This window comes from Myotis brandtii, unplaced genomic scaffold (genome assembly GCF_000412655.1).
Source record: "Myotis brandtii unplaced genomic scaffold, ASM41265v1 scaffold744, whole genome shotgun sequence".
Taxonomy (NCBI): Eukaryota; Metazoa; Chordata; class Mammalia; order Chiroptera; family Vespertilionidae; genus Myotis; species Myotis brandtii.
The window spans coordinates 1334978-1361198 of NW_005370965.1; the positions used below are offsets into that span (position 1 = coordinate 1334978).

At 40.6% G+C, this 26221-nt stretch overlaps 1 protein-coding gene across 1 annotated transcript in view; it reads left to right on the plus strand.

Annotated features, from left to right (window-relative positions):
* Positions 1 to 21674, plus strand: part of PDE6D (phosphodiesterase 6D, cGMP-specific, rod, delta) — a 29304-nt gene extending 7630 nt beyond the window's left edge. The window contains exons 3-6 of the mRNA XM_005882962.2: positions 17711 to 17799; positions 18391 to 18516; positions 19231 to 19336; positions 21090 to 21674. Of these exons, the coding sequence (XP_005883024.1) occupies positions 17718 to 17799; positions 18391 to 18516; positions 19231 to 19336; positions 21090 to 21171 (396 nt within the window). The 5' untranslated portion in view covers positions 17711 to 17717 and the 3' untranslated portion in view covers positions 21172 to 21674. The remainder of the gene's footprint in view (positions 1 to 17710; positions 17800 to 18390; positions 18517 to 19230; positions 19337 to 21089) is intronic.
* The last annotated feature ends 4547 nt before the right edge of the window (positions 21675 to 26221 follow it).

Below are 26221 nucleotides of genomic sequence, written 5' to 3' on the forward strand. Positions count from 1 at the left end.
ACATGAAAATGCATTTCAGTGCAAGAAATAGCAGGGCTTGGTGACTGACTGGAAAGGAAGGTGGGGGGTTGGTCATGAAGGTCAATGCCCAAAGAGACAAAGCCCTCAAGAATTTTGGCACCAAAATAATTTTGCCAAAGCTGGAAACCTTGAGAATAAGCTATAAATGACTTCATGCAGACCTCATTTCTATAAATTTCCTATACCTCCCAAAATGCAGACTCCTCTAGGCCAGTGGTCGGCAAACTCATTAGTCAACAGAGCCAAATATCAACAGTACAACGATTGAAATTTCTTTTGAGAGTCAAATTTTTTAAACTTAAACTATATAGGTAGGTACATTGTTATTAACTTAATTAGGGTACTCCAAAGGCTTAGGAAGAGCCACACTCAAGGGGCCAAAGATCCGCATGTGGCTCACGAGCTGCAGTTTGCCGACCACGGCTCTAGGCAATAGTCCTTTCTGGTGGTCTCCTCCCCTTGCTTTATATTCCACCAATTTCTCCCTAGCACCACCAAGTCAGAAAGCTCCTTTCATTCTAAACAAAATCCCCTCCCTTCTGGAGCTCTTCACTGAGCATCCCTCCCATCTGCCTTCCACACTGAAACCTGACCCGCCCCCAAGGAGGCCATTTCCCTAGGAACCCTGGGGAGGACAGCTCTTTCGTCCTCACCTACTCTAAGGGCCAGGCTCAGGACGCCGGTTTGATAGGTGAAAATTTGCATTTCCCCTATGTTTTGGATAGTATTCTTTTGAGCTTGTTTATCTTTTTCATATATAAGTGCTCCTTATGTAGCAAAGACCCTGTCCTTTTGTTTGCTGTATTATAAATATTTTTCTAGTTTTTCATTTGGCTGAATTTTATGACTCTGAAGTATAGAAGTTATTCTATATTTTTATTTTCTGAAATACTTTTAAAATTAAATTTAATTCAGGTAATACACAAATACATTCTTCTTATAAAAATTTAAAACCACTTGGATCAACTTATCTCTTTTGATCTCAGTTCCCAGCCCTAGTGTCCTCCCTCTCCTGCTGAAACCACTCAGGTTCTGAACTTTTTCTGTGGAATTATATATGCTTTACTCTTTTAATGGTTTCTCCTTTTGTTTTTCTGCTTAGAGAGGCCTTCCTCATTCGTAGGTCTTATAAATATTCATCTATATTTTCTTTATATTCTAACTGTTGTGGTCAATTGGAGTATATTATAGTAAGCAATGTGAGATAATTAACCATTTTTCTTCACTGATTTGGATTTTAGCATATATTAAAGTCAACATGTGTTGGGGTCACAGATAGGTTTGCTAGTACATCAATCTGCCAATTTTTGTGCTAGCACCACACTAATTATTGTAGCCTGACTTAAACTTTAGTGTACTTCCCACCTCTGCCACCTACATGTTCTACATTAACCTCTTTTTTTTTTCCATTTCATCCTTGAGGTACTTGAAGGCCCTCCCAGTTAGCATCCTCCTTCACCAGACTGTTATCAACAGTTTTCCTCTCCTCTCTAAAATAAAATCAATTTTCTCTCTAAATTCCTTAATTTTTATAAAGTACCATTGTTTTCCTAGTTACTCTGGTTCAAACCCACCACTAGCTTGTTCATAACTCAGCAGCTCTCTCCACAACTATTAACTCTTCTGCATCTTCTCCCCACCTTGAAACCAGTAATTCTCAGGGTGAGAAAGAAATCCCAGTCAAAAGAGGCCCCTCCTGGCCTCTCTTTGCTTAATTTCCCTACTGAAAGTTTTGTTATATTACTGGAATATCATTTACTCTGATATTACTAAGGAAAAACTCGAGTGATAAGGTTTAAACATAAGTAAAACAGCAATGGGATATTGAAGGCCATAAAGCAGCAGTTCTCAACCTGTGGGTCGCGACCCCTTTGGGGGTCGAACAACCCTTTCACAGGGGTCGCCTAAGACCATCGAAAAAAACATATATAATTACATATTGTTTTTGTGATTAATCACTATGCTTTAATTATGTTCAATTTGTAACAATGAAAATACATCCTGCATATCAGATATTTACATTACGATTCATAACAGTAGCAAAATTACAGTTATGAAGCAGCAACGAAAATAATTTTATGGTTGGGGGTCACCACAACATGAGGAACTGTATTAAAGGGTCGTGGCATTAGGAAGGTTGAGAACCACTGCCATAAAGAAAAGCATAGCCTTACAGTCTTAAATGTTGTCTTAGAAAGTAGTGTGGATGTACATATGGGTGTCTTTGTTTATTTTGTTTATTTTTAAGCTTCATTTTGAAATAATTTTAGCTTACAGGAAGTTGTAAAATGGTACAGTGAGTTCCCATGTATTTTTCATCCAATGTCCCTTAATGATAACATCTTACATAGCCATAATATATTATCAAAATCGGAAATAAACATTGATATGATCCCATTAACTACTGTTTTACCTGGATAACATGTTTTAGAATTACCCTGAGAGTTCATTTGTTGAATAACCATGCAAAACAGTCATGTAACCAACCAGCTGCTTTTCAGCTATCTTATTTACAGTCAGAGTCAGTAGATGTGTATTAAAAGAAATGAGATGTTGAGCAAAGAACAAAGGGTAGCCCTGGCTGGTGTTGTTCAGTGGTTAGAGTATCAGCCGGTGCACCAAGGGTCTTGGGTTCGATTCCTGGGTTGCAGGTTCTATCCCCGGCACCAGTTGGGGTGCATGTGGGAGGCAACCAGTTGATGTGTCTCTCTCACATTGATGTTTCACTCTCTCCCTCCTCTTTCTCTCTCTCTCTCTCCCTCTTCCCCCTCCCTTCCACTCTCTTTAAAACTCAATGGAAAAAATATCCTCAGGTGAGGATTAACAAAAAAAAGAAGAAGAACAAAGGGTAACAAGCTAGTGAAATTTTTGTCAAACCCAGCTCCACAAAATTTCCTTCTGAGGGACATTTCTGTGTTCCCCAAGGAGCCAACTGAAAGTTTCATGGAATAGCAGATTTCTCATCCTGTTTGGTGTGTTCTGTCTCCAGTTTTACTGTTTCCAGGGGAGGAGCCAGGAGTCAAGTTAGTCAGGGGAGGGAATCCATAGCCTCTGCTGTTGTTACGAGTCAAAAGCAAACCCTGTCGCCCTCATCTGTGGCTGACTGAGACAAAGGAAAATAATGTAACAGGAGCAAATTGACATTAGCCATCTCTGCCAGCAGTTACTAATATAGCAGTTTCAGGTTCTCTTGGTCAAACAAAGTTCATGCTGCCTTAAAAGTTTGCGGTAGATAGTTTGATCTTGATCCTTGCTTGAGGCAATATTGAAAGTTATACTTATTATAAGGTGTCATTGATATTACAGTGATGCATTTCAGGGTCTTTGGATTTAAAAAAAGGAAAAAAGGTAACTTTATAAAAACATGAAAGGAATTTTTTTAAAGAGAGAGTTATTGTGAGGTAGGTAAAGATATATTATGGTGGTGTGACAAATTAAGTTCTAGTTTTTAGGGGGTTCAGTATCTGAAATGTGAGTGTGTCTAAATGGGGTATAATCTTTAAAAGTTGTTATCATCTAACATGATTGGAATTCTTCCCTATCACAGTGAAGACTTATCATGGCCTTAGGAAATCACAGGAATAGAAATTCACTTACAACTCTCAAATTAGGGCTTTATCAGAGAAAAGTTACTCCATTCATTAAAAAAAAATTCATTTAGTACCTTTAAAACAGTAAATTCCTACAAATCTTTGTAAATCATTTAATTTACAAAAAAAAATCCTTATTTTCATATGACTGTGAAATTGCTAAAATTAAATCCACCTGCATAGAAAAGCATTCTCTCTGGGCTCTTACATTAAGGCATCTCACAGAATCTTAGATGTAATACCTTTTTCTAGCTAAATGTGTACATTCAGATGAGCAGCAAACAGATATACTCATTCATTTCTTTAAAAATATGTTTTTATTGATTTTTAAAGAGACAGGAATACAGAGATAGAAACATCACTGAGAGAGGAACATCATCGATCAGCTGCCTTCTGAACACACCCCCACTGGGGATCGAGCTTGCAATTGCCCTGACCAGGAATCAAACCGGCAACCTCTGGGTTCCTAGATCAATGCTCAACCGCTGAGCCACACTGGCCGGGCTCTACTTATTCATTTTTAAAAGCTAGCAATTTTCTAAAAGTAGTATGAAAATATAAAGGAGACTGATTCTGCTGTTTATTTATAATAATATCCCGTTTTAAAATTATACCTTTGCACCTGCTCAAGTTTCATGATAATAGAGCTAATGATCTTGGCTTTTCTGGCACAGCTTTAGGAATGTGCCCCCATTTTGAATTTGTAGCATCTTTAGTGATTTCTATTTTCCAAAGTTTATAATTCTAAACTGTTCTGAAAATGGTAGGAAAGGATTATCTGTAGAATTTGATTATATTTAAATAGACTAAAAATAAGAATCAAGTGCTAAATAAATAAAAACTGTATAATAGCCCTAGCCGGCTTGGCTCAGTGGATAGAGCATCGGCCTGCTGGGTCCCAGGTTCGATTCCGGCCAAGGGCACATGCCTGGGTTGCGGGCTCCATCCCCAGTGTAGGGTGTGCAGGAGGCAGCCAATCAGTGATTCTCTCTCATCATTGATGTTTCTATCTCTCTCCTTCTCCCTTCCTCCCTGAAATCAATAAAGAAATATATTTTTTTAAAAAAACTGTATAATAACTCTAAGGCAGTGATTTTCAACCTTTTTCATCTCATGGCACACATAAACTAATTATTAAATTCAGTGACACACCAAAAAATATATTTTTTGCCAATCTGACAAAAAAAACCTAGGTATAATTTTGATTCATTCACACTGGATGGTTGTTATTGTGTTGGCTGTTGTCATTTTTTTATTTGACATTCTAAGGGAGAAGAGGTCAGTGCCTCTGACTAAATAGTCAGGTATCACATGTTTTAAAAATTCTTGGGGGGGAAAATGTAAAATAAAATTTAAAAAATAAAATAAAAATTCTTGCAACATACTGGTTGAAAATCACTGCTCTAAGATACTGTTAATAAGTGCCATGGACTTATTAGGCAGGCAGGCATCGCCACAAGATAATGGACTTTACAAAGTAGAATTTTTAAAAATACTGATTGAAAAATTAGTTCCACCCTGGCAGAGTGGCTCAATTGGTTGGAGTGTCGACCCATATAACAAAAGGTTGCAGGTTCATTTCCCAGTCAGGGCACATATCTAGGTGGCGGTTCCATCCCCTGTCGGGGTGCGAATGGGAAGCAATCAATGGATGTTTCTCTCCCCGCCCCCTTCCTCTCTCTAAAATCAATAAACAGGCTCTGGCTGGTGTGGCTCGGTTGTGCACCAGGAGGTTGCCGATTAGATTCTGGTCAGGGCACATGCCCAGGTTTTGGGCTCGATCCTCAGTAGGGGGTGTGCAGAAGGCAGCTGATCAGTATTGCTCTCTCACAATGATGTTTCTCTCTCTCCCTCTCCCTTCCTCTCTCTCTAAAAATCAATAAACTATTCTTTACATAAATAAGATAAAATAAATAAGCATATCCTCAGGTAAGGATAAAAAATTAGTCGCTTTTTTTGCCTTAATTCAAACAATTCTAAAATGAAAATTATTCCTAAGAAAATATATCCTATAAAAAATTAACATTGACTATCCTTATGTAGAGTACCTCAAACCTAATAATTTCTAATAACTGTTCATCCTTCTTACCTATATTACCAAAAAGAAAAAGAAAAATCTTTGCTATGTCCTTTTGGTACAATGGAAAAGTTACTGACTGACATGATCAAATGCCAGGAACTCAGCCAAAAATTTCCTGCTTTTGCTATCAACTTAATGAAAGGTAACGCCTCTACCCTCAAGAAGCCTATAATCAAATTAGGGAGGCAGTAACTAGTACACAAAATGCCTGCTAACAGCACTTTGAGAGTTAAGAATAAGGGGAAGTGTTATGGGGAGCAGTATAAGAAAATCAGACAGGAAGAAGACAAGAAATAGGCATTGGGGGTGGAGCCATTTGGAAAGTGGGAACTGATTTTTTAAATGTTAATTCTTTTAGGGAGGTAGGATTATAGTGTCTGTTTTAGCCAGGAGGTACAAATATGAGACCTTGTAATTCTGCCCCTGTGTTTAAAGAAGCCTCACACCTCTGCCTTTAGTGAAATAAAACCAACAATGCCAAAGTTGGCATGACAGAGCTGTGGCAAAGCCTTCATCAGGAAGTTACTGTATATTAGAGTAATGAGATCAAGTCATCACTAGAGAAAAGCTTCCAATGAGAGAAAGAAATTCAAGTAACCTAAAATATGAAAAATTAGATCTGTCTTTGGTTAATAATTAAGATGTAATTTTTAGCCCTAGCCAGTTGCTTAGTGGTTAGAGCATCTGCCTGCAGACTGAAAGGTCATGGGTTTGATTCTGGTCAAGGGCACATACCTCAGTTGCAGGCTTGATGTGTCTCTTTCACATCGGTATTTCTCTATCTCTATCCCTTCCTTCCACTCTCTCTAAAAATCAATGGAAAAAAATATCCTCGGGTGAGGATTAATCTCCCCCCAAAAAAGTAATTTTTATCAGTTATTTATGCTTTTATTTTAAGTTAATGGACAGATTTTTAAAATTTTCAAACACTATAAAAGGTTATACAGTGAAAACTAAGTTCCCCCCCTGCAAAAAAAAAAAAAAGTTTCTTTTAGTTTAAAAGCTGGAATGTGTTTGTTTTTAAATCAGATGGAGGAATAAATTATATATTAAAAGAACTAGGAGGCTCTTTAGGCTTTAAGTGGGAGGAATAAGACAATGACACAGTAGCTCTGAAGTAAGACTTCTGGCAGTCTGCAGGTTTTGGTCAGAGAAGGAAGCGACTCTAAAGGCTTCTGGATTTTTTTGTCATATTAGATCTTTCCCACTCCCACTCACTTTTCCCTTTGTATTTTTCTCCTCCCTCCCACCTGCCTTTCTCTTTTCTCCTTGTCTCTCTCCCTCCTTCCCTCTCTCCCTCCTTTCCTTTCATCATTTTTAAAATCTTAATCTATCTGAAATACATTTTAATGAAAGGAGTGAGATAGAGATTTAATTTAATTTCTCTACATGGCTATCCTTTTGTTTCAACACTATTTAATTAATAGTTCATTGTTTTGCCACTGATTTAAAATGTCCCTATTAATATGTACTAAATTCCCTATGATTGTGTTTTCTAGGTGAGCTTTCTATTCTCTTCCATTGATCTGTCTGGTCATATTCAGCATTACACACTGTTTTAATTACTATACCGTTGTAAGTTTAATATCTGGAAGGACATATTTGTTACTTGTTTCTTGTTACTGTTCTTTTTATTTTTTTAATAAACTTAGTCTTTTGTTTGTTTGTTTGTTTGTTTGTCTTTATTGTTTAAAGTATTACATGTCTCCTTTTTCCCCCGATTGACAACACCACCCCCCCGCAACTCCCACCCCCGAGGGCAAGCCCCTACCACCCTAGTGTCTGTGTCCATTGGTTATGCTAATATGCATGCATACAAGTCCTTTGGTTGATCTCTAACCTCCCCCCTTTCCTGTCTTCTCTCTGAGGTTGGACGGTCTGTTCAGTGCTACTTTGTCTCTGGATCTATTTTTGTTCATCAGTTTATGTTGATCATTATATCTCACATATGAGTGAGATCATGTGATATTTATCTTTGTCCAACTGGCTTATTTCGCTTAGCATAATGTTCTCCAGGTCCATCCATGCTGTTGCAAATGGCAAAAGTTCCTTCTTTTTTACAGCAGCATAGTATGCCATTGTGTAGATGTACCACAATTTTCTAATCCACTCATCTGCTGATGGGCACTTAGGCTGTTTCCAAATCTTAGCTATTGTAAATTGTGCCACTATGAACATAGGACCGCATATACCCTTCTGATTGGTGTTTCTGGTTTCTTGGGATATAGTCCTAGAAGTGGGATTGCTGGGTCAAATGGGAGTTCCATTTTTAACTTTTTGAGGAAACTCCATACTGTTTTCCACAGTGGTGGCACCAGTCTTTGTTACTCTTCTTTTAAGAATTTTCCTGGTGATTCTCATACTTCCATATGAACTTTAGAATCAGTTTATCGGGTTTTTTAAAAATCCTATAGTTACACTTATTTGGAATGCATTAAATTTACATTTTTTTACAATTTTACATTGCATTAATTTATGGAGTATTACATCTTTATGACATTAATTTTTTTCTATTCAAAATTAGGGTGTGCCTTTCCATTTATTTAAGACTAGTGGCCCAGTGCACGAAATTTGTGCGGGGGGGGGGGGGTCCCTCAGCCCGGCCTGCACCCTCTCCAATCTGGGACCCCTTGGGGGATGTCTGACTGCTGGTTTAGGCCCGATCCCACAGGACATCAGGCAGTGGGGGATGTCTGACTGCTGGTTTAGGCCCGATCCCACAGGACATCAGGCAGTGGGGGATGTCTGACTGCTGGTTTAGGCCCGATCCCACAGGACATCAGGCAGTGGGGGATGTCTGACTGCTGGTTTAGGCCCGATCCCACAGGACATCAGGCAGTGGGGGATGTCTGACTGCTGGTTTAGGCCCGATCCCACAGGACATCAGGCAGTGGGGGATGTCTGACTGCTGGTTTAGGCCCGATCCCACAGGACATCAGGCAGTGGGGGATGTCTGACTGCTGGTTTAGGCCCGATCCCACAGGACATCAGGCAGTGGGGGATGTCTGACTGCTGGTTTAGGCCCGATCCCACAGGACATCAGGCAGTGGGGGATGTCTGACTGCTGGTTTAGGCTCCCCAACTGTCCTCCCCTCCTGGCATGATCGCCCCTAACCACCTCTGCCTCGGCCCTGCCACTATGGCTTTGTCTGGGTGGCAGCTACAGAGCTGGCTGGGGCACCGGCTTGGCTCCATGGCTCTGGCCAGCGTTGCCATCTTTGTTTCGTCAATTTGCATATTCCCTCCTTATTGGCTGTGGGCGCCTCCATCTTTATGGCGAAGTGGCGGTTAATTTGCATATTACTCTTTTATTAGATAGACTATTTTTGTGTCCCTCAGTAGCATTTAAAGTTTTTCTGATAGAGCTTACAACTTATATATGTTTATTCCTAAGTATTTAACTTTTTTGTTGCTTTTGCAGATGAAATGTTTTCATTCTGCTACATTTTCTGATCTTTGTTAATATACAAGGCATATATTTCTTTTTGTATATTAATTTTGAGCCCATCAATTTGATTTGTTTATTATTTACAGTAGGTTTTCATTTTATTCTTTTGGGTTTTCTAGATATATAATCCTATCACTTGCAAATAATGATAATTTACTTTCCCTTTTCTAATTTTTATATTTCTTATTTCTTTCTCTTATAGTTATTGCCTAGTACCTCCAGAATAATGTGTTCTCTGTACTACTTCTGACTTTAAAGGGAATGCTTCTAGTGTTTGTGTTTCCAGTAAGCATGAATCATGACTTACTTTACACATAGCACCTTTATTCTCCTGGCTCAATATTTCTTGACTCCTTTTCTCCCTAAATACAAAATGTTTCTTTTAATCCATTGTTAAAAACTTACATTCCTCTTCCATCACCTAATACTTGTCTTTAACTCTACACCAGCCAATGACCATAAAACTCAGGATATACAAGAATGAGCAAACTAAGGGAGACGGAACTGCTAATGGTTGAAAGGATTAAAAGCTATATTTCACCTGTGAATCACTTTCAAGAGACTGTGAATGAAATCAGAGTTGCCATTCATTTGAGCAGTTGGATATTTATAGAAGTGCTTAAGACTTAGTTTTTCTGTCTTTTTACAAATAAGTTGTTTTTCATTTCGTTAAGAAAAAAGACACAGTAATTTTTTTAAAGTTGCAATAGAAACAAGGATGAACTTTAATCTTTGGAGGAACGGATAAGAAAGATGATGGCAGAGCACCAAGAATAAGATGGCTGTTTTATTGTTGCTTTATTCCTTATCATGGGAAGGAGGCAGCAGCGGACAGAGGGACAAGCTTGAGCTTCACAGTCTGACCATCATTCCAAATCCTGGGCTGTGTAACTTTTTAGGGAACTTGACATCTGCCTTATTGCTTTTCTCTTAGTCTCATCACACAATGAGAAACTCTGCTGTTTTTTGGAACAAGTTTTGCTGCACAGTGTTTATGGCAAAGGTGTTTTCTTCTCTCAGTGGTAGAAGTGGACTAGTCACACTTGATATATTTTAGAGATTTTCTTGGGGTGATATGGATGGCTTTTCTCTGCAGTTGGTACATCTGGGAAAATTATACCCAGCTTCTGCCAATGATAATTACCATGTCATTGTTAGTCCCATTTTCCTCTGTCACAGTTGCCTCCACAGGGGTCCTCTTAAGGTAAAGAAAGTTTTCTTCACACCTCCTTTAATCAGCTTGCCTGATGTAGCCTTGTGGTGATCATAACACTTGATTGGGTCAACTTGATTGGGTCAACTCTTTTGATTTTGCTGGCTCTTCTGACGAGAGACTTCAAACAAGTGTCCAAGTGGAGCACAGAGAGGTGCATGAGCGCATGGTGAAGTCACTATGCCTAGATGAGAATGGGGTATTGCGAGGGTATGAAGTAGAAAGGGAGACTGGAGAGATGTTTGTGCCACAGAGTAAAGAACTTTAAGTGCTAAACTAAGAAGCTAGGAAATTTTCTCTGAAGTGATATGATCCAGCTTTTTAGGGATGTAATTCTAGTCACAATGTATCCTATATAATAAAAGCATAGTATGCAAATTGTTCCTTCGACTGGGAGTTCGTCTGGGAGTTTGACCAGGGGGCGGGGCCGGCCGGGGGAAGGAAGGGAATACCCGGCCGGCGGCCGCTAGGGACCCTACCAGTGCACAAATTTCATGAACCGGGCTTCTAGTTAGATTATAAAGACTAGACAAGTGATACTTCAACTTTATTGCATGTAAAAATTGCTTTTCAAAATGAGCATTCCCAGGCCTCTAGAGAGATTCTAATTAAATAGGTTGGAGATGAGGCCTAAGAAACAACATTTTTTTTTTTATTGTTTAAAGTATTACATGTCTCCTTTTTCCCCGATTGACCTGCCCCTGCCATTCCCGCCCCCCAGGACAAGCCCCCACTGCCCCAGGGTCTGCGTCCATTGGTTATGCTAATGTGCATGCATACAAGTCCTTTGGTTGATCCCCTCTCCCCTGCCTTCTCTCTGAGATTGGAAATTCTGTTCAGTGTTTCTTTGTCTCTGGATCTATTTTTGTTCATCAGTTTATGTTGATCATTATATCTCACATACTAGTATGAGTGAGATCATGTGATATTTATCTTTGTCCAACTGGCTTATTTCGCTTAGCATAATACTCTCCAGGTCCATCCATGCTGTTACAAATGGTAAAAGTTCCTTCTTTTTTATAGCAGCGTAGTATTCCATTGTGTAGATGTACCACAGTTTTTAATCCACTCATCTGCTGATGGGCACTTAGGCTGTTTCCAAATCTTAGCTATTATAAATTATGCTGTTATGAACATAGGGGTGCATATGTCCTTTCTGATTTGTGTTTCTGGTTTCTTGGGCTATATTCCCAGAAGTGGGATTACTGGGTCAAATGGGAGTTCCATTTTTAACTTTTTGAAGAAACTCCATACTGTCTTCCACAGTGGCTGCACCAGTCTGCATTCCCACCAGCAGTGCACGAGGGTTCCTTTTTCTCCACATCTTCTCCAGCACTTGTCGTTTGTTGATTTGTTGATGATAGCCATTGTGACAGGTGTGAGATGGTACATCATTGTTGTTTTGAAGAAACAACATATTTAACAAGGTCATCAAACTACACTTGGCAAAACAATGGGCTAGAGATTGAAGGAGAGAAATTAGTTGGAAGATCATTATATCAACAATATAAAAGAGAAATTAAGAGATCTAGCTTAACAGCAAGTGCCAATAGTAGGGGAAAAAATAATTGTTTTCTAGTGATTTTCTTAGGAGTCAGGCAGATCTGGTTTCAGAGACCACTGTAGACTGAGTAGTCCTAAGAATCTGAGGAGGTGCCACAAACCAGGACCTGCGGGTCTGAAGAGTTAAGGGGAAGAGCACTTGTGTGGGCATCTCAGGCAGAAGAGACTCTATAGTGCATTGGAGAAAGAGAAAGGAGTCCATTGTGGCTAGAGCATTGTGGCTGAGGGGGTCTTGTAAACTGTGCAAAGAACTCAAAATTGTTTTAAGTGCAAAGGTAAACAGGGATTGACATCTATTTTCCAATTTTAAGAAACGACTTCCTTCTGTGAGGAGAATGGATTAGAAGAGGAAGCAAAAATAGAAGTAAGGAAAACCATCAGGAGGCTGATAGAAAGATGATAAAGAAATAATAATAACAGTAATAGATAATGCACTGAGCACTGTTCTAAACACTTTACATGAACAATTCATATAAGTTTGCTATCCAGTTAGCACCCTCTTTCATTCTCAGAAGTACCACAGTTTGGATGGTAAATTACAGGAAACTGTGAATCAGCCAATTAACATTTTCACAGTCTTCCTCCTCTTCCCATCAATTCCAAATCCTTCTATGAAAGGCAGTAGCTAAGACGACTCCTATAAGCCAGTGTTATGTTAAAGTAGGAAACACTGGAGTCTTATCCTAAACTTGCTGAGCTCTTCTGTTTTGTTCCCCTCTGTCTTGGAGCTGTCTCTTCATTCTGTTTGTCTCTTTTTCTGAGTATCTTTTTTTCTTTCACTCTCTATGTCTTTCCCTCTCTCCCTCTGTTTGTGTGTGTTCTGTGTTTCCTTCCTTTTTCTCATCTTTGCCTTCCCTGTTGCCTCTCTCTACTCTCTTCCCCTCCCCTAATCTCCCTCATTGCTTCCTCCTCCCTCAACTGGCCAGTGAGGTAGTGGCATGCACAGTGGATCTGTTCTGTTTAATATACACTGAGTGGCCAGATTATTATGACCACCCCCATCAGTACTTCGTTGGGCCACCTTTTGCCTTCAATACTGCGGCGATTCTTCTTGGCATTGACTCCACAAGATGTTGAAAGGTGATGCGAGGAATCTGACACCAGGCCTGATGAATAGCACTGTCCAGTTCTGTGAGATTTGATGGATGTGGAACCAGCTGCCTGATGGTTCTTTTAACTTCGTCCCACAAATGCTCAATTGGATTGAGATCTGGTGATTATGGGGGCCACCTAAGCAAGGTAAAGTCTCCCTCATGTTCTTGAAACCACTCCTGCACAATACGAGCACCGTGGCATGGCACATTGTCTTGTTGGAAGAAGCCATCTCCATTGGGATACGCCATCAAATTGATAGGATGAACTTGATCAGCAATGATACTTAGGTATGTTGTGCTATTCAGACGTTGTTCCACACGAATTAAAGGGCCCAAATCATGCCAGGAAAACATGCCCCAAACCATAACACTGCCCCCACCAGCTTGAAGGGTTGTACTCATGTATGTGGGGTGCATGCCTTCATGCTGTTTCTGCCAAATTCTCACTCTGCCATCTGCATGATGTAACTGGAAACGTGATTCATCAGACCACATGACTTTTTTCCAATGCTCGATTGTCCAATCCTTGTGTTCCTGTGTGAATTGGAGACGTTTTATCTTGGTAACTGCAGACAGCAAAGGTGTTCGAACAGGCCTTAGGCTTCCATATCCCATACGATGCAGTGTACGGCTAATTTGCCTACAAACGTCAGGTGGTCATAATAATCTGGCCACTCAGTGTATAAAAACAGATGTGAACCATTTCCATTTAAAACTAATTAAGATTCCAAGAGCCAGTGTATCATTCCAAAATGCTTCAAGATGGTTATTACAAAATATTTTAAATCCTTTATTCCAGTCCCTGCATTCACATCTCTAGAGGAAATTTACCTAGTACCCCATTCATCTAACTGGTTTCTTCCAAACCCCACGCCTTCCCTTCCCACTCTATCACCATCTCCATGAATGCCTTTTCTACCTCAGATCTGTCCCCAACTCCTGCCCTGGACTGAAGTTATACCAGATCACATCTGTTCTTTAACATAAGAGGACTTACATAACCTTCCATGGTGAGCCAAGTCTCTTTTTCTTCCATAATGTTTATCTTCATTTACTTTCTCTTTTTAATCTTTCCTAAGGCTTGACACTTTACAAACTATTGATTTTGCTCTGAAGTTTATTGTTTTGGCTCTGAAGCTTATTTTAAAGATGCTCTTGCTTTTACATATGAGAGTGCTTCTTTTGTCTGTCTGGTTGCAAATAAGAGGCCACCAAGGACAGCTTTCCCCTGAGCCATGGCATCCCACAGTCGAGGAGTGTTCCTTTGTGCTTGTCCTGTGCACAAATCACAGGGAGCTTTTTTTTTTTTTTTAAAGAAATAAACAACAAAGATATATTCAAGGGTCTTAGAGTTTGTAAACACAATTAGGCAAAAACCCAGAAGTGTGCTGAAGAAGAAAGGAAAGTTTTAAGTTCTTATGGAGACTAATCAGTTCTGTATTCTTAGTTGGTCCAAGACACTTATCAGTTGGATGTCAGGCGGTCTGGGTGATGGATGCTAGGTAGTCAGGTCATGTAAGACCTGGCTGACCCAGAAGGTGGTATTTATAAATAGTCCCTCCAGGCCCCCTCCTTAAAGCTTGTCTACTTAATCCTCTCCTCTCTCAAGATTGGAATTGACTTGCCGTTTGAGTCTTAAAACTCAGGCTCTTTTTCTCTGAAAAATCTGCTTGGCAAAAAACTGTCAAACAAAAATGTTTTCAGCCAGATGATGACCAGCCATCAAAGCTTACCTTTCATTTCCAACATTTTTAGCCAAATATGCTCCCTCTTTAGAGGTCCAGCTTTTCTTATTATTATTCTAAGACACCTACCTCAATAATTTTTTTCTTTTTACTAGTAGGCTATCATGGATTTGTATTTTTATGATTTATAAGGCTGTTCCCAAATGGCTGCATCTCCACTATGAACTCAGAGCCTTCCTTTTCACCCTTAAAACTACAGAATGTGGAGGGGCTCTAAGTGTCTTCTAGCCCATCATCGTTGGATGGAGCTCTGTTTTTATTTCTTTAATTTTGAATTATTTATTAAGGCTTTTCTTTGCTGATCTGGGCCAGTGACAATAATACTTTTCTGGAAGCTGCTAGGTCTGATCCAGTTGTTGCTTTGTGAGGGGAGCTCCTTCTCCAAGGCTTTTATTGCAGTAGTCTTGCCCCCACTTGAATATGAGCCTGGAACTTTAGAAGTAATTTTATTTTTATTATTTAAGAAAGGCTGGCCCTAACTGGTTTGGCTCAGTGGATAGAGCGTCGGCCTGTGGACTGCAGGGGCCCGGGTTCGATTCTGATCAAGGGCATGTACCTTGGTTGCGGGCACATCCCCAGTAAGGGGTGTGCAGGAGGCAGCTGATTGATGTTTCTCTCTAATCAATGTTTCTAACTCTCTATCCCTCTCCCTTCCTGTCTGTAAAAAATCAATAAAATATATTAAAAAAAAAAAGAAAGAAAGAAAGTCTGGTGTCCACTGTGGCTGGATTGGTACATAAGAGACTCTCTGTAGAGAAAGAATGAAAAGCATGCACAGAGGAGGTCGAATGAGTAGTGTGTCTTCTGAAAACCTTAGGCTTAAATGTCTAAGGCCCTTCAGTTTATTTTTTAAATATATTTTTATTGATTTCAGAGAGGAAGGGAGAGGGGGAGAGAGAGAGAAACATCAATGATGAAAGAGAATCATTGATCGGCTGCATTTCGAGCCCGCAACCTGGGCATATGCCCGGGACCCTTCAGTCTGCAGGCCAATGCTCTATCCACTGAGCAAAACCAGCTAAGGCTAAGGCCATTCTGGTTAGATCTGAGCTCAGAATGGACTTGCTAGAGCAATAGTATCTATTGTTTTATTTCTCCAGTTGGGGAAGCTTTCTCTTAACCCCAAGAGACCCCAAAATGGGTAAACATATTTGTAGTAATTAGAATTGTAAGACATGACCTAAACAAGTATGTATACTTTTGACTTGCTTTTTAATTTAGTTGTTTAAAAAAAGTGGAGTTTAGAAATATGAAGCAGAGAGAAAACCACCTAGATATAGAAGCACAGCAGTACCTGGCGATGTAATGAGCACAGAAGAAGAGTTTGTTAGGAATGCACACTCCAGGCGGAGAGTAGCACAGCCAACACAAACTCAAAGCAGTGGGTTTGTGTGTGTGTATTGGGGGGGTGGGGGGCGTGTTCATAAGCAGGTGGAGGGCACAGGAAGCTAGTATACCCATCACATTCAAGGCACTCTGCTGGATAACCTTTAGTTATCTTTAGTAACTTTTCTTATACAGCAGCAAAATGTAGAAATAACCTTCCCAATGAGTTAAATGTAGTACCATTACATATACAGTGATTCTAAAAAACCGTGTTAGAACTAGCCACATTTAGAGCGTTGGCCTGTGGACTGAAGGGTTCTATTTCGGTCAAGGACACGTAACTTGGTTGCAGGCTTGATCCACAGCCCAGATTGGGGAGGGGAGGGGGAAGGAGTAGGAGGCAATGAATCAATGTGTGGCTGTCTCACATCGATGTTTCTCTCTCTGTGTCTCTATCCCTCCCTTCCACTCTCTCTAAAAAAAATCAATGGAAAAAAATATCCTCTGGTGAGGATTAACCAAAACAAAAACAAACAAAAAACTGTGTTGTTCAGGGTTCTCAACTGCAAGTGGGAAAGGCTCAAAGGCTGTCTGGGGCTTTGGAAACTGACTGGCAGTGGAGGACCAGGACCCAGAGCAGTGGTCACACTGCAGGAATGGCCAGATTAGCACTACCTGCTGCCCCTCCTGAAGAACTGCTGGCTTTTCCTCAAGTCCTGTGTGACTACAGTTTCAGAGCCCCAGAATGAAGTACCCAGGTGTCTGAGCCTAGTTATGTCCTTGCCTCCAGCTGCAGCAGGACCAGGAAAAAGGTTCTGGATCTTCTAGTTGCTATAGTGCAAAGCAGTCACTGCCTCCCATTGGGGAAGGGAGGCTGCAATGTGCTGTTGGGAAGAGGATTTGGTTGCTAGACAGCAAAAGAAAAAAAAAAGACATAAGCTATATCAACTATCTGAATTGAAGCTCAGTTTCTTTATAAATATTAACCATCTTTCCCATACTTAGCCATATTAACTATCTTTCTCATATTTAGCCTCCATGCATGGATAATATTAATTTTCTTTTCCTTTAATGATTTGTCCATAGTTTTTAAAAACTAAACAACAACAAAAACCTTTGTTTTCATTTGAGCTGTTTGGTTCTGCTATCAAAATGTATATTTTTCTAGATTTCTTTTTTTGTTCTCTGAGTGTCCTTTTTAAAAATATACATATTTTTTATTTATTTCAGAGAGGAAGGGAAGACAGGGAGATAGAAACTTCAGTGATGAGAGACAATCATTCATCAGCTGCTTTCTGTATGCCCCCCACTGGGATTGAACCCACAACCCGGGCACATGCCCTGACCAGGAATCGAACCATGACCTCCTTGTTCATAGGTCGATGCTCAACCACTGAGCCACACTGGCAGAGCGGCACTGTTCATTTTTTACCTCTTTCTAGATGTGTGCAATCTTTGGTTCTTATGTTGTAGATGACAATATCTCCTCCGGGTTTCGTGCTTCTTCCTTTACATGTCTTATGGACTCGCCTACACAAACCTATTTGCTTGGATGGCACTTAGCAGTTAGGCCAAGTACAAAGGAGAAGTCACTTTTAGTGCCTTATTTTTCCTCAATATATTTGATCAGAAATTGGATGAACCTCCGGGATGCTGAGACAGGGAAGATACTCTGGCAAGGCACAGAAGACCTGTCAGTTCCTGGAGTGGAGCATGAAGGTACTTTCCGACCCTTTGTCTGCAAAGCTCTTGATGACTGGGGAGCAGGGCCTAAGCATTAAGGAGTTAAGTCAATGCAGACTAATAGGAGGGTGAGCCCTGGAGGCACAGCACATTCATCTACATGTTATTGAGATTTCTAGTTTCTTAAGTTTCTGTCTCCCACTTCCCAGAACCCACTTTGTGTTGAAATTTTAGCATTAGAATATACCCAAAGATATAAACTAAGACTCAATTTTTTTCCCCAAATAAAATTTGCATTTTCATCTCCCTTAAATAAAAAGAAAAACTAAGGGGTTAAAACCAATAGAACAGAGTAGAGAGAAGGTGCCCTTTCAGCCCCTTTCCTGATGACAGTAGCTAGGTAAGGCCTTTAAACGCACTAAATCTGATGTGCCTTGATAATCTTTCAGTCAGATACACTTTACCAATTGGGGACCTCTTTAATTAAAAAGTATAATTCTGTTACTAAGGCATTCTTTGAAATTTAACATAGAAAATGGGCTCTCTAAATCAGTTTCCAGAAACTTGAAGCACCATAGTAATGTGCTTTAATTTAGAATGGCTTCAATATTTCCTTTTCTTTACCAGCCCGTGTTCCGAAGAAAATTCTCAAGTGCAAGGCAGTGTCTCGAGAATTGAACTTCTCTTCAGCAGAACAAATGGAAAAATTCCGCCTGGAACAAAAAGTTTACTTCAAAGGGCAATGCCTAGAAGGTATTCTGCTGCTCCGTGCCTGAAATCCAGGCTTAGGGTGACAGGGACAAAAGGCAAGACGCAATGAGCTATAAAACACTGCTTTAATAACATTCACTTTGCAACTCAGTTTGTGACAGGATTCCTACACCCTGCAAGATTGGGGACCCCCAGTGAGAATAAACAGAAACAAAGCTGGCACTATAAGGGGCTTTGAGCTCAACAAAAGGTTTCTGACAGTTTGGGCCAGACATCGGTGCCTGCTTTGTCACTGAGGTGGTATTGTAACACGGTCACAAGGAAGCTGCTGATTAGGGCCTGGTACAGTGCTCTCCATACAGTCTCACAGATTTTACTGGCAGGGCCACTCTGCATTGAGTTTTCACCATGAGTATAAGAGTGCACATATGTGTCCTAGAGCTAACATTCCAGGTGAAAAGGCCTATTCTATACTTCTGTTCTATACTTTTATTTACATCCAGCCTTACTTCTAAGACAACTTTGCTTATACTGTATTCACCCACTGGTCCTAGTTCTTTAGACTCCAGAGCATAGGGACTAGGCCTCTGGTGTAGTTCAGAGGACAGCCGAAGGGAGTCCTTTTTATGCCTCTGCCCTGGGAGGTTTCATTGGTGGTTCTCAAGGTAAAAAAGAGGCTCGCTCTAAAGGAGAGGGACAAGGAGCCCTGAGACTCTATCTGGGATGTCCACTGATCCATTTTCCTTCTTCCCTCAGAATGGTCCTTCGAGTTTGGCTTTGTGATCCCGAACTCCACAAACACCTGGCAGTCCCTGATAGAGGCAGCGCCCGAGTCCCAGATGATGACCGCCAGCGTGCTAACGTGAGTGAGCAGGCCGCAGGAATTGTGGATGTATCTAGAAGCAGGCATTCCAGGCAGGTGGGACTCATGGTCCTGTTCAGTGGGCAGGCAACCTACTTTAAAAAGAGGCTAAAAGAGTATCCAGGGGTATCTGACTTTACAGGTACTGACTTTTGTCATGTGAAAAAGGCAGCGTGATGGATTGGAAAGGATAGAAAACTTTAGATTAGACCTTTAGACTAAATTCCTGATTAAACTTGACTATGTAATCTTGGACAATCTGTTTTACCTCTCTGGTCCTTATTCTTCTCTCTAAATATAGAATTAATAATTCTCTCTCACAAAGGTGTAGTGAGAATAAAGTGAGATGACATAGAAGGAAGCTGGCATGTAATCTATATTATATTAAATCCATGCTAATTTCTTCCCTTTCCTGACTACCAAACTTCTGGTACTCTGTACTTTGTTTGAATGGCCTTTAACAGAATCTGGTAAAGTCCTAATTCTGTTTTAGAGGATAATGTTTGGTTATAGTTTTTCATTATACCTTACCATTTTAATAGCTGTGCTTCCTACTCAAATAATAATTACTTTGTCCTTTGTCCAAAAACACTGTCAATAACTACCCACCCACCATTTTATCTTAGGAAAAGATATTTGTCTTTCAAAGGTTTTAGTAAAGTGCCTAGTAATGAGTTATTCACACAGGTAATTGTGTAATGTTGGATCATCTCTCTAAACAGGCCCTAAAGCCATGTTGAATTTGTAAATAGAAGTTATATATAAGTCTTTAGTAGTTTTTTAATTACAACAGTAGGTGTTTTTATATTCTATAAACCAGTCAGATCTTGAATTATTTACCTATCTTATAATTAATTATCAGCAAAAATGTATCTTCTGGCTATTAATTACCCTGGGAAAATACAGCGTAGTATGCAGAAGGGCATTTTTTAGATTTTATTAACCATAATCTGACTTCTTGGCCAGGCCTGATTTCTTTTAGGTACTAGAACCAGTAAGTCTTTGACAATATATTTAGGTTATTGAAGTCATATATTACTTTTTTAGAACCCCAAAACAGTACCTCTGTTGCCCTTAACTCGGTTCCCAGCACAGATCTATCATTTGGGGTTCTTTCGTTGCCAGCCATAGAAACTGACCCTGGCTAACATGACAGAAAGGGCTGAGCTCCTGGCAGCTTGAAGGATGGCAAAAATCTGTGGATGTTTTCCTCAAGGAGCAGCCATAGGGAAGGATCCTGCTCAAGGGAGAGAGCCTGATTGGCCCAAATTACATCCCTTGTCCACCCTTTTGCCAGGAGAGGGAGGAACCACTTGATGGACCCTTGGACTGGAGATGGGTGGTTCCCCAAAAGAAGAGCAGAGTGCTATTACCCGAAGTGAGGAGAACAGATGAAGGACAGACCAACCCACAGCAGTGTTGTAGGGAAAGACACCACCTCTGTGTATCAGAAAATCAGTATATTTATAAGCACCCCTGTGTGCAGAGCATTCTACTAAGGGCCTGAAGTGTACCAAGGATTAAGACATGCTCTCTCTTCTGATTTCTGAACTTGAGGAAGACAAACCTAGTCACATAAGTTAAATGTCATATTAGACTTCTACCCCATGTAGACACAGATTTGAATGTCCCCAAGCCAAGGTGCTAGGTGGGTATATGTCCAGGGCCCAGCAAACCCAGATTGAAATCACTTTCTGGAAATGAAATCTGTTGCCTAACACATCGCTCTTTTGCCATCTCTTCTTACTCACAGTGGGAATGTTATCATAGAGACAAAGTTTTTTGACGACGATCTTCTCGTAAGCACATCCAGAGTGAGACTTTTCTACGTTTGAGAAGAATGTATTGCATTTCAAGAATTTGGGTTTTGGGGGGAACAGAGGAAACTGTTTACTTTTTTCCTCCACACATTTGATTTTTGACACTTCCACCCCTAATTCCCTCTACAACAAAACCCACCTGCGGCCACAAGGGGACCAGCTCTGCACTCAAGCTGCCATCTTCCACTGACCAGGCTAACTCCCCACCTCAGACCAGGGCAGAGGGCATGCCTCGACTCTTTCCCAGGGTAAACATGGGACAAACACATACCAGGAGCCAGTGCAGGAGCCAATGCTGTTCCTGTCACCCTCCCTGCCTCCTCCTTGGGTCCTACAGGGCACGCATCTTCTTTTGGCCCCTGGCTTTGGAAAAATTCATGTTCTTGACCCATATTTAGTCTTTTCCTACCTTTTCTATTTCATACATTCTCATACATTTAACTTGTAAAATAGACTGTGATATTATTATGTAATGAATTGAAATATGAATTAAAATATTCCTACAGTCTTTAACATGGCACTGCTTTCATCTCTCCTTTTTCTGGAACACAAACTTGGCTCCATGATGAGAAAAATGACATTTATCAGACCATAGGATCGCAATTCTGTTTTACTCCAGAGACCAGCTGATAGAGCTTATGGTTCCTGAGTGCTTCAGTTCCTGATTTCCAATAATATAAAACGTACCTGAACAAGACCAATGACCTTAATGCTTGTCTTTTAGACATTATATTTAGTGGTTCTCTTTCACAGCATACATGCACGTGTCTTTGTTGGTTTGTTGTTTTTAACTTTTTCTATTTCTTTATAATGTTCATTTGTTGAAGAGGTTTCCAGAAAGGGTAGATGTTCTAAGTTGGTAGGGTAGCGACTCATTCCTAAATGAGAGAATAAGTTACAGAGTGAAGATCCTCCTGAAGTTGACTGGAGAACACTGGGGAAGCACCTGGGATGCTGGGAGCCGTAAAAATCTGTCAGAGAAGTTCATGTGGGAGAGAAGTGATTATACATCTACAGTACTTTCCAGTCTGATGTGAGAGAGAACATTTAAAGGGGTTCCTTTTTAGGAACTTACCTCTGAGCTACCAGTAGCCTCCACTATCCTTTATAAAATACCAACAGTTAGTCCCTGGCCAGGTAGCTCATCATCCCAATATGCCAAGGTTGCAGGTTCAATCCCCAGTCAGGGCACATACAAGAATCAACGAATGAATGCATAAGTAAGTGGAACAACAAATCAATGTTTCTTTCTTGCTCATTCCCTCCCTTCCTCTCTCTCTCTCTAAGAAAATTAAAACAATCAATAAATATACCAACAATTAAAAGTTTTCGGGTTCCCACAGTAGTAAGGCCCGGGGCGAGAAGAGTACACTCAGAGACCTGCCCTCTGCCGTAGCCCCTGCTCCCAGTCCCTGCTCTGTTGCTGAAGGGGCTGTTTGCATTGGTGGAGGGGAGGAGCTGTACATTTTTAGTATATTATTGCCATCATTCAGGGACAGTTCTGTCCCTCACAGTAGATCTGTTGTCTTTAAAAGCTAATTTTTAATTATCAAAGGGAAGCCTGCCCCTTCCAGCCTGGCGTAGGATGGAGAGGAGAAATGAGGAGGATGCAGGACAAAAAGATGACATCCTTGTTCTCCACCCCCAGCCATGGGTGGGAGGGGTGAATAGAAATATCTGCCCAGGTGTGGGGGAAAGATGAGAACTTCAGAAAGTTAGTGGGGAAGGATGAGCTGTCCCACAACATAGTGGTCCAGGCCTATTGACTTTTCTTCCTAAACATGTCCCCCATTGTCATCTTTACCCCTTCCCCGCTCCGCAGTTCCTATAACCATCGGGCTGGTCCAGTTGATGGCCTTGCCTCCCCTTCTGATTTATCCTTCACAACCAGAGAGAGCCCCAAGATGTGCATCTGACAGTCAATCCCCTTTGTATTACCAAGTTTATTTTTAGGACTTCTGGCTTAGTGACCTGGTTGTTGTTTTGTGGCTTTCAAAGTGCCCTGTTAAAATGTGAAGACATCATCTGGCTTTGCAGTTCTTTTTGGTGCTTTTATTTGGTCTGAAACTGAGCAGCTTTGACTGTAGCTTTGAATAAACTGAGGGGCAAAATGGAGTGGAGTGAAAAGCAGAAATTTGGTGAATACATTTGGTTCCCAAACTGTACACGAAGGCACCCTGTAGCTCTGCAGCAAACTCACAGAGGTGCTGCAGGATCTTTTAATTTTCAAAGGAAATACAGTGATACAGGACATCTGTCATATATTGCTCAAACTATTAGCTCAAGATAGTTCAGTTTCAACAGTAGAACACACTACATTCTTTTTTAATGAGGTATCTTTGGTAAACCAGGTTATTGAAGGTTTTGGTGATAAGAAGCAACTACTACCCTTCAAAAATAATGTGACTAGAAAATAAGGATGGTGGTCTCCAGTCTGATTCCAAGGATTAAGAAACTGTGCCATGCCCACAGGCACACCCATTAGGAGGTTATTGTGATTATAAATGAAATAAAAATATTTTTTCTCTCAATTTATATGGCTTTTTCTTCCAAAAAATAATATAGCAGCCACTGTTAGGACTGAAGTCATTTGAACCTAACTATTTAATAAAGGGAATTATTAGTTTGGTGGGTTTTTTTTGCCTAAATAATGTAAGTGAAAAATTACTGAGACACTAAGGATATAGTGAGCAGAGAATGTTTGGGGACCTCTGGTAAGCCCTTGGTTTTAAAATATGCCTTTCAGAGAGTTAGAAACATACATCACCATTCTGGCCAACAGGTATTGTCTACCCACTTCTGAACTCTAGGCAGCTCTTGGTTTATGGAATACTTTTGAATTCTTGTACTTATTATAGGAAGTATATTAAAAGAAAAAGAAGACATTTACTCAGATTTTTTAGAACAGCTTTTAAGTGACTTGATTTATTCAAATCACCCCCAAATAGCTCTTCTCAATTATAAGAGGAAAAGCAAAATTATTACCACTTGAATTTTTAATTTGTATAACAAGCATTACTTTCATTTTAGGCTAACATATGTACACTCGAGCTAAACAATATGCTATCTGAATATTTTATAGTACATGGGGTACCCCTATATAATGGCACTCTATATGCTCAGTCTAACTAGTTAGAGAACTTAGAATTTTATTTTACTGTTTTATGTTATTACTGAGGTTGACAATGGTCACTTATTTTTTTCCATGGTGTATTGTTGGCTCTACATATCCTTTACTCGTGGCCCAACCCTGGGTAAGGACTGGAATCCAAATCATCTCTTCCAGCAGATGTCTGCCAACTTTTAATTGGCTTATATTCAGCAACAAGCTACAGTTCATTTGGTACAATTAGGCTAAGGTCAAAAACAGTTTTCCTGGAGGGCTTACATTCACTTAAAAGTAGACATTTTAGCCCTAACCAGTTTGGCTCAGTGGCTAGAGTGTCGGCCTGCAGACTGAAGGGTCCCAGGTTCAATTCCGGTCATCGGTAGCGGGCTCATCCCCAGTGGGAGGTGTGCAGGTGGCGGCTCATCGATGTTTCTAACTCTCTATCCCTCTCCCTTCCTCTCTGTAAAAAATCAATAAAATATATATATATTTTTTTTAAAAGTAGACATTTTAGCCCGGCCGGCATGGCTCCGTGATTGAGCTTTGACCTATGAACCAGGAGGTCACGGTTTGATTCTTGGTCAGGGCACATGCCCAAGTTGCCAGCTCGATCCAAGGCAGCTGATCAATGATTCTCTCTCATCATTAATGTTTGTCTCTCTCCCTCTCTGAAATCAATAAAAATATTTTTTTTAAAGTAGACATTTTATTATATTGAAATGGTTTTATGTCCATAGTGATCCTCAAACCTTCCCAGGCCCAAATGATATCATATGGCACAGAATTCTGGGACCTCAGCTGTGGGTTTGGGAGGAAGCAAATAATCTCACTGAGGAAACCATGCCTCTGCCCACAGGCACCTCCTTGGCTTCCCTGGGGAGGCCTGCAGCCACTGGAAATGCCACTTCTAAAAAATGTTCATGTTTGTGATTTTTTAAAAATACTAGTATATTTGTATGGATTTCAGAGAGGAAGGGAAAGGGAGAGAGAGAAACATCAATCATGAGAGAGAATCATTGATTGGCTGCCTCCTGCACGCCCCACACTGGTGATCGAGCCCACAACCCAGGTATGTGCCCGACCTAGAACAAAACAGTGACCTCCTAGTTCATAGGTTGATGCTCAACCACTGAGCCACACAAACTGGCCAGGCCATGTGTGTGATTTTGGCAGACCCTTAAGCAGAGCAGGAAATTAATAAAAAGCCCACCCACATAATAATGGGGCCCATTTGCTGCCAAGGTCAGGAAATGTTATATTTTTAAAATGGATTCTCCAAGGAAAGGAATGAGTGGTTCCTGGGAGAGATGCTTAGGAGAGGTTGACTAGTAGAGAAGCTTCAAAGCTCCCTAGGGACAATGTTGACAAAAGATAAGAATGTAGAACCCACTGTCACCTCTCCCAAGGGACTGGAACCCATCCTTCCTCAGCACTTAAGACTAGGTGACTACCTAGCATCACTGTCCAGCAGGCCACAGCCCCAGGCTCCATTGGAAACCACAGGAGTAGGACTTGGGACATTTTGAGGAGATTGGAGAGAAGAACTCAGAGAATAACTATATGGGAAGGATAGAAGTTTTCCTAGAATGAGTTGCAGATGAATTTCTAGGTCAAAAATGTATGTGCATATTTTTTTGGATCTTGATATATAGGGTTATTCCAGAAAGATTTGTACCAGTTTCCATCCTTTGCTGTCCCCCCACCTACTGATACAGGTCATCTCCTGGGGTGTGTTGACAAGGGACACCACCATGAGCACAAAGCCCCAAACCACATGCAGCTGAGGAAACCTGCATGAGTCCCAGGCAGTGTTCTAAGAGCAATTCCCAGAGGAATCCTTTCCCATCATCTGTTTAGTTCAGCAAATGGAAATTCCCTGAACCCTGGTGAGGCTCCTTGTGCCAGATCAGCTTTTTTCTGGGCACTAGTATCCTTCAATATAACGCTTTCTGAAAA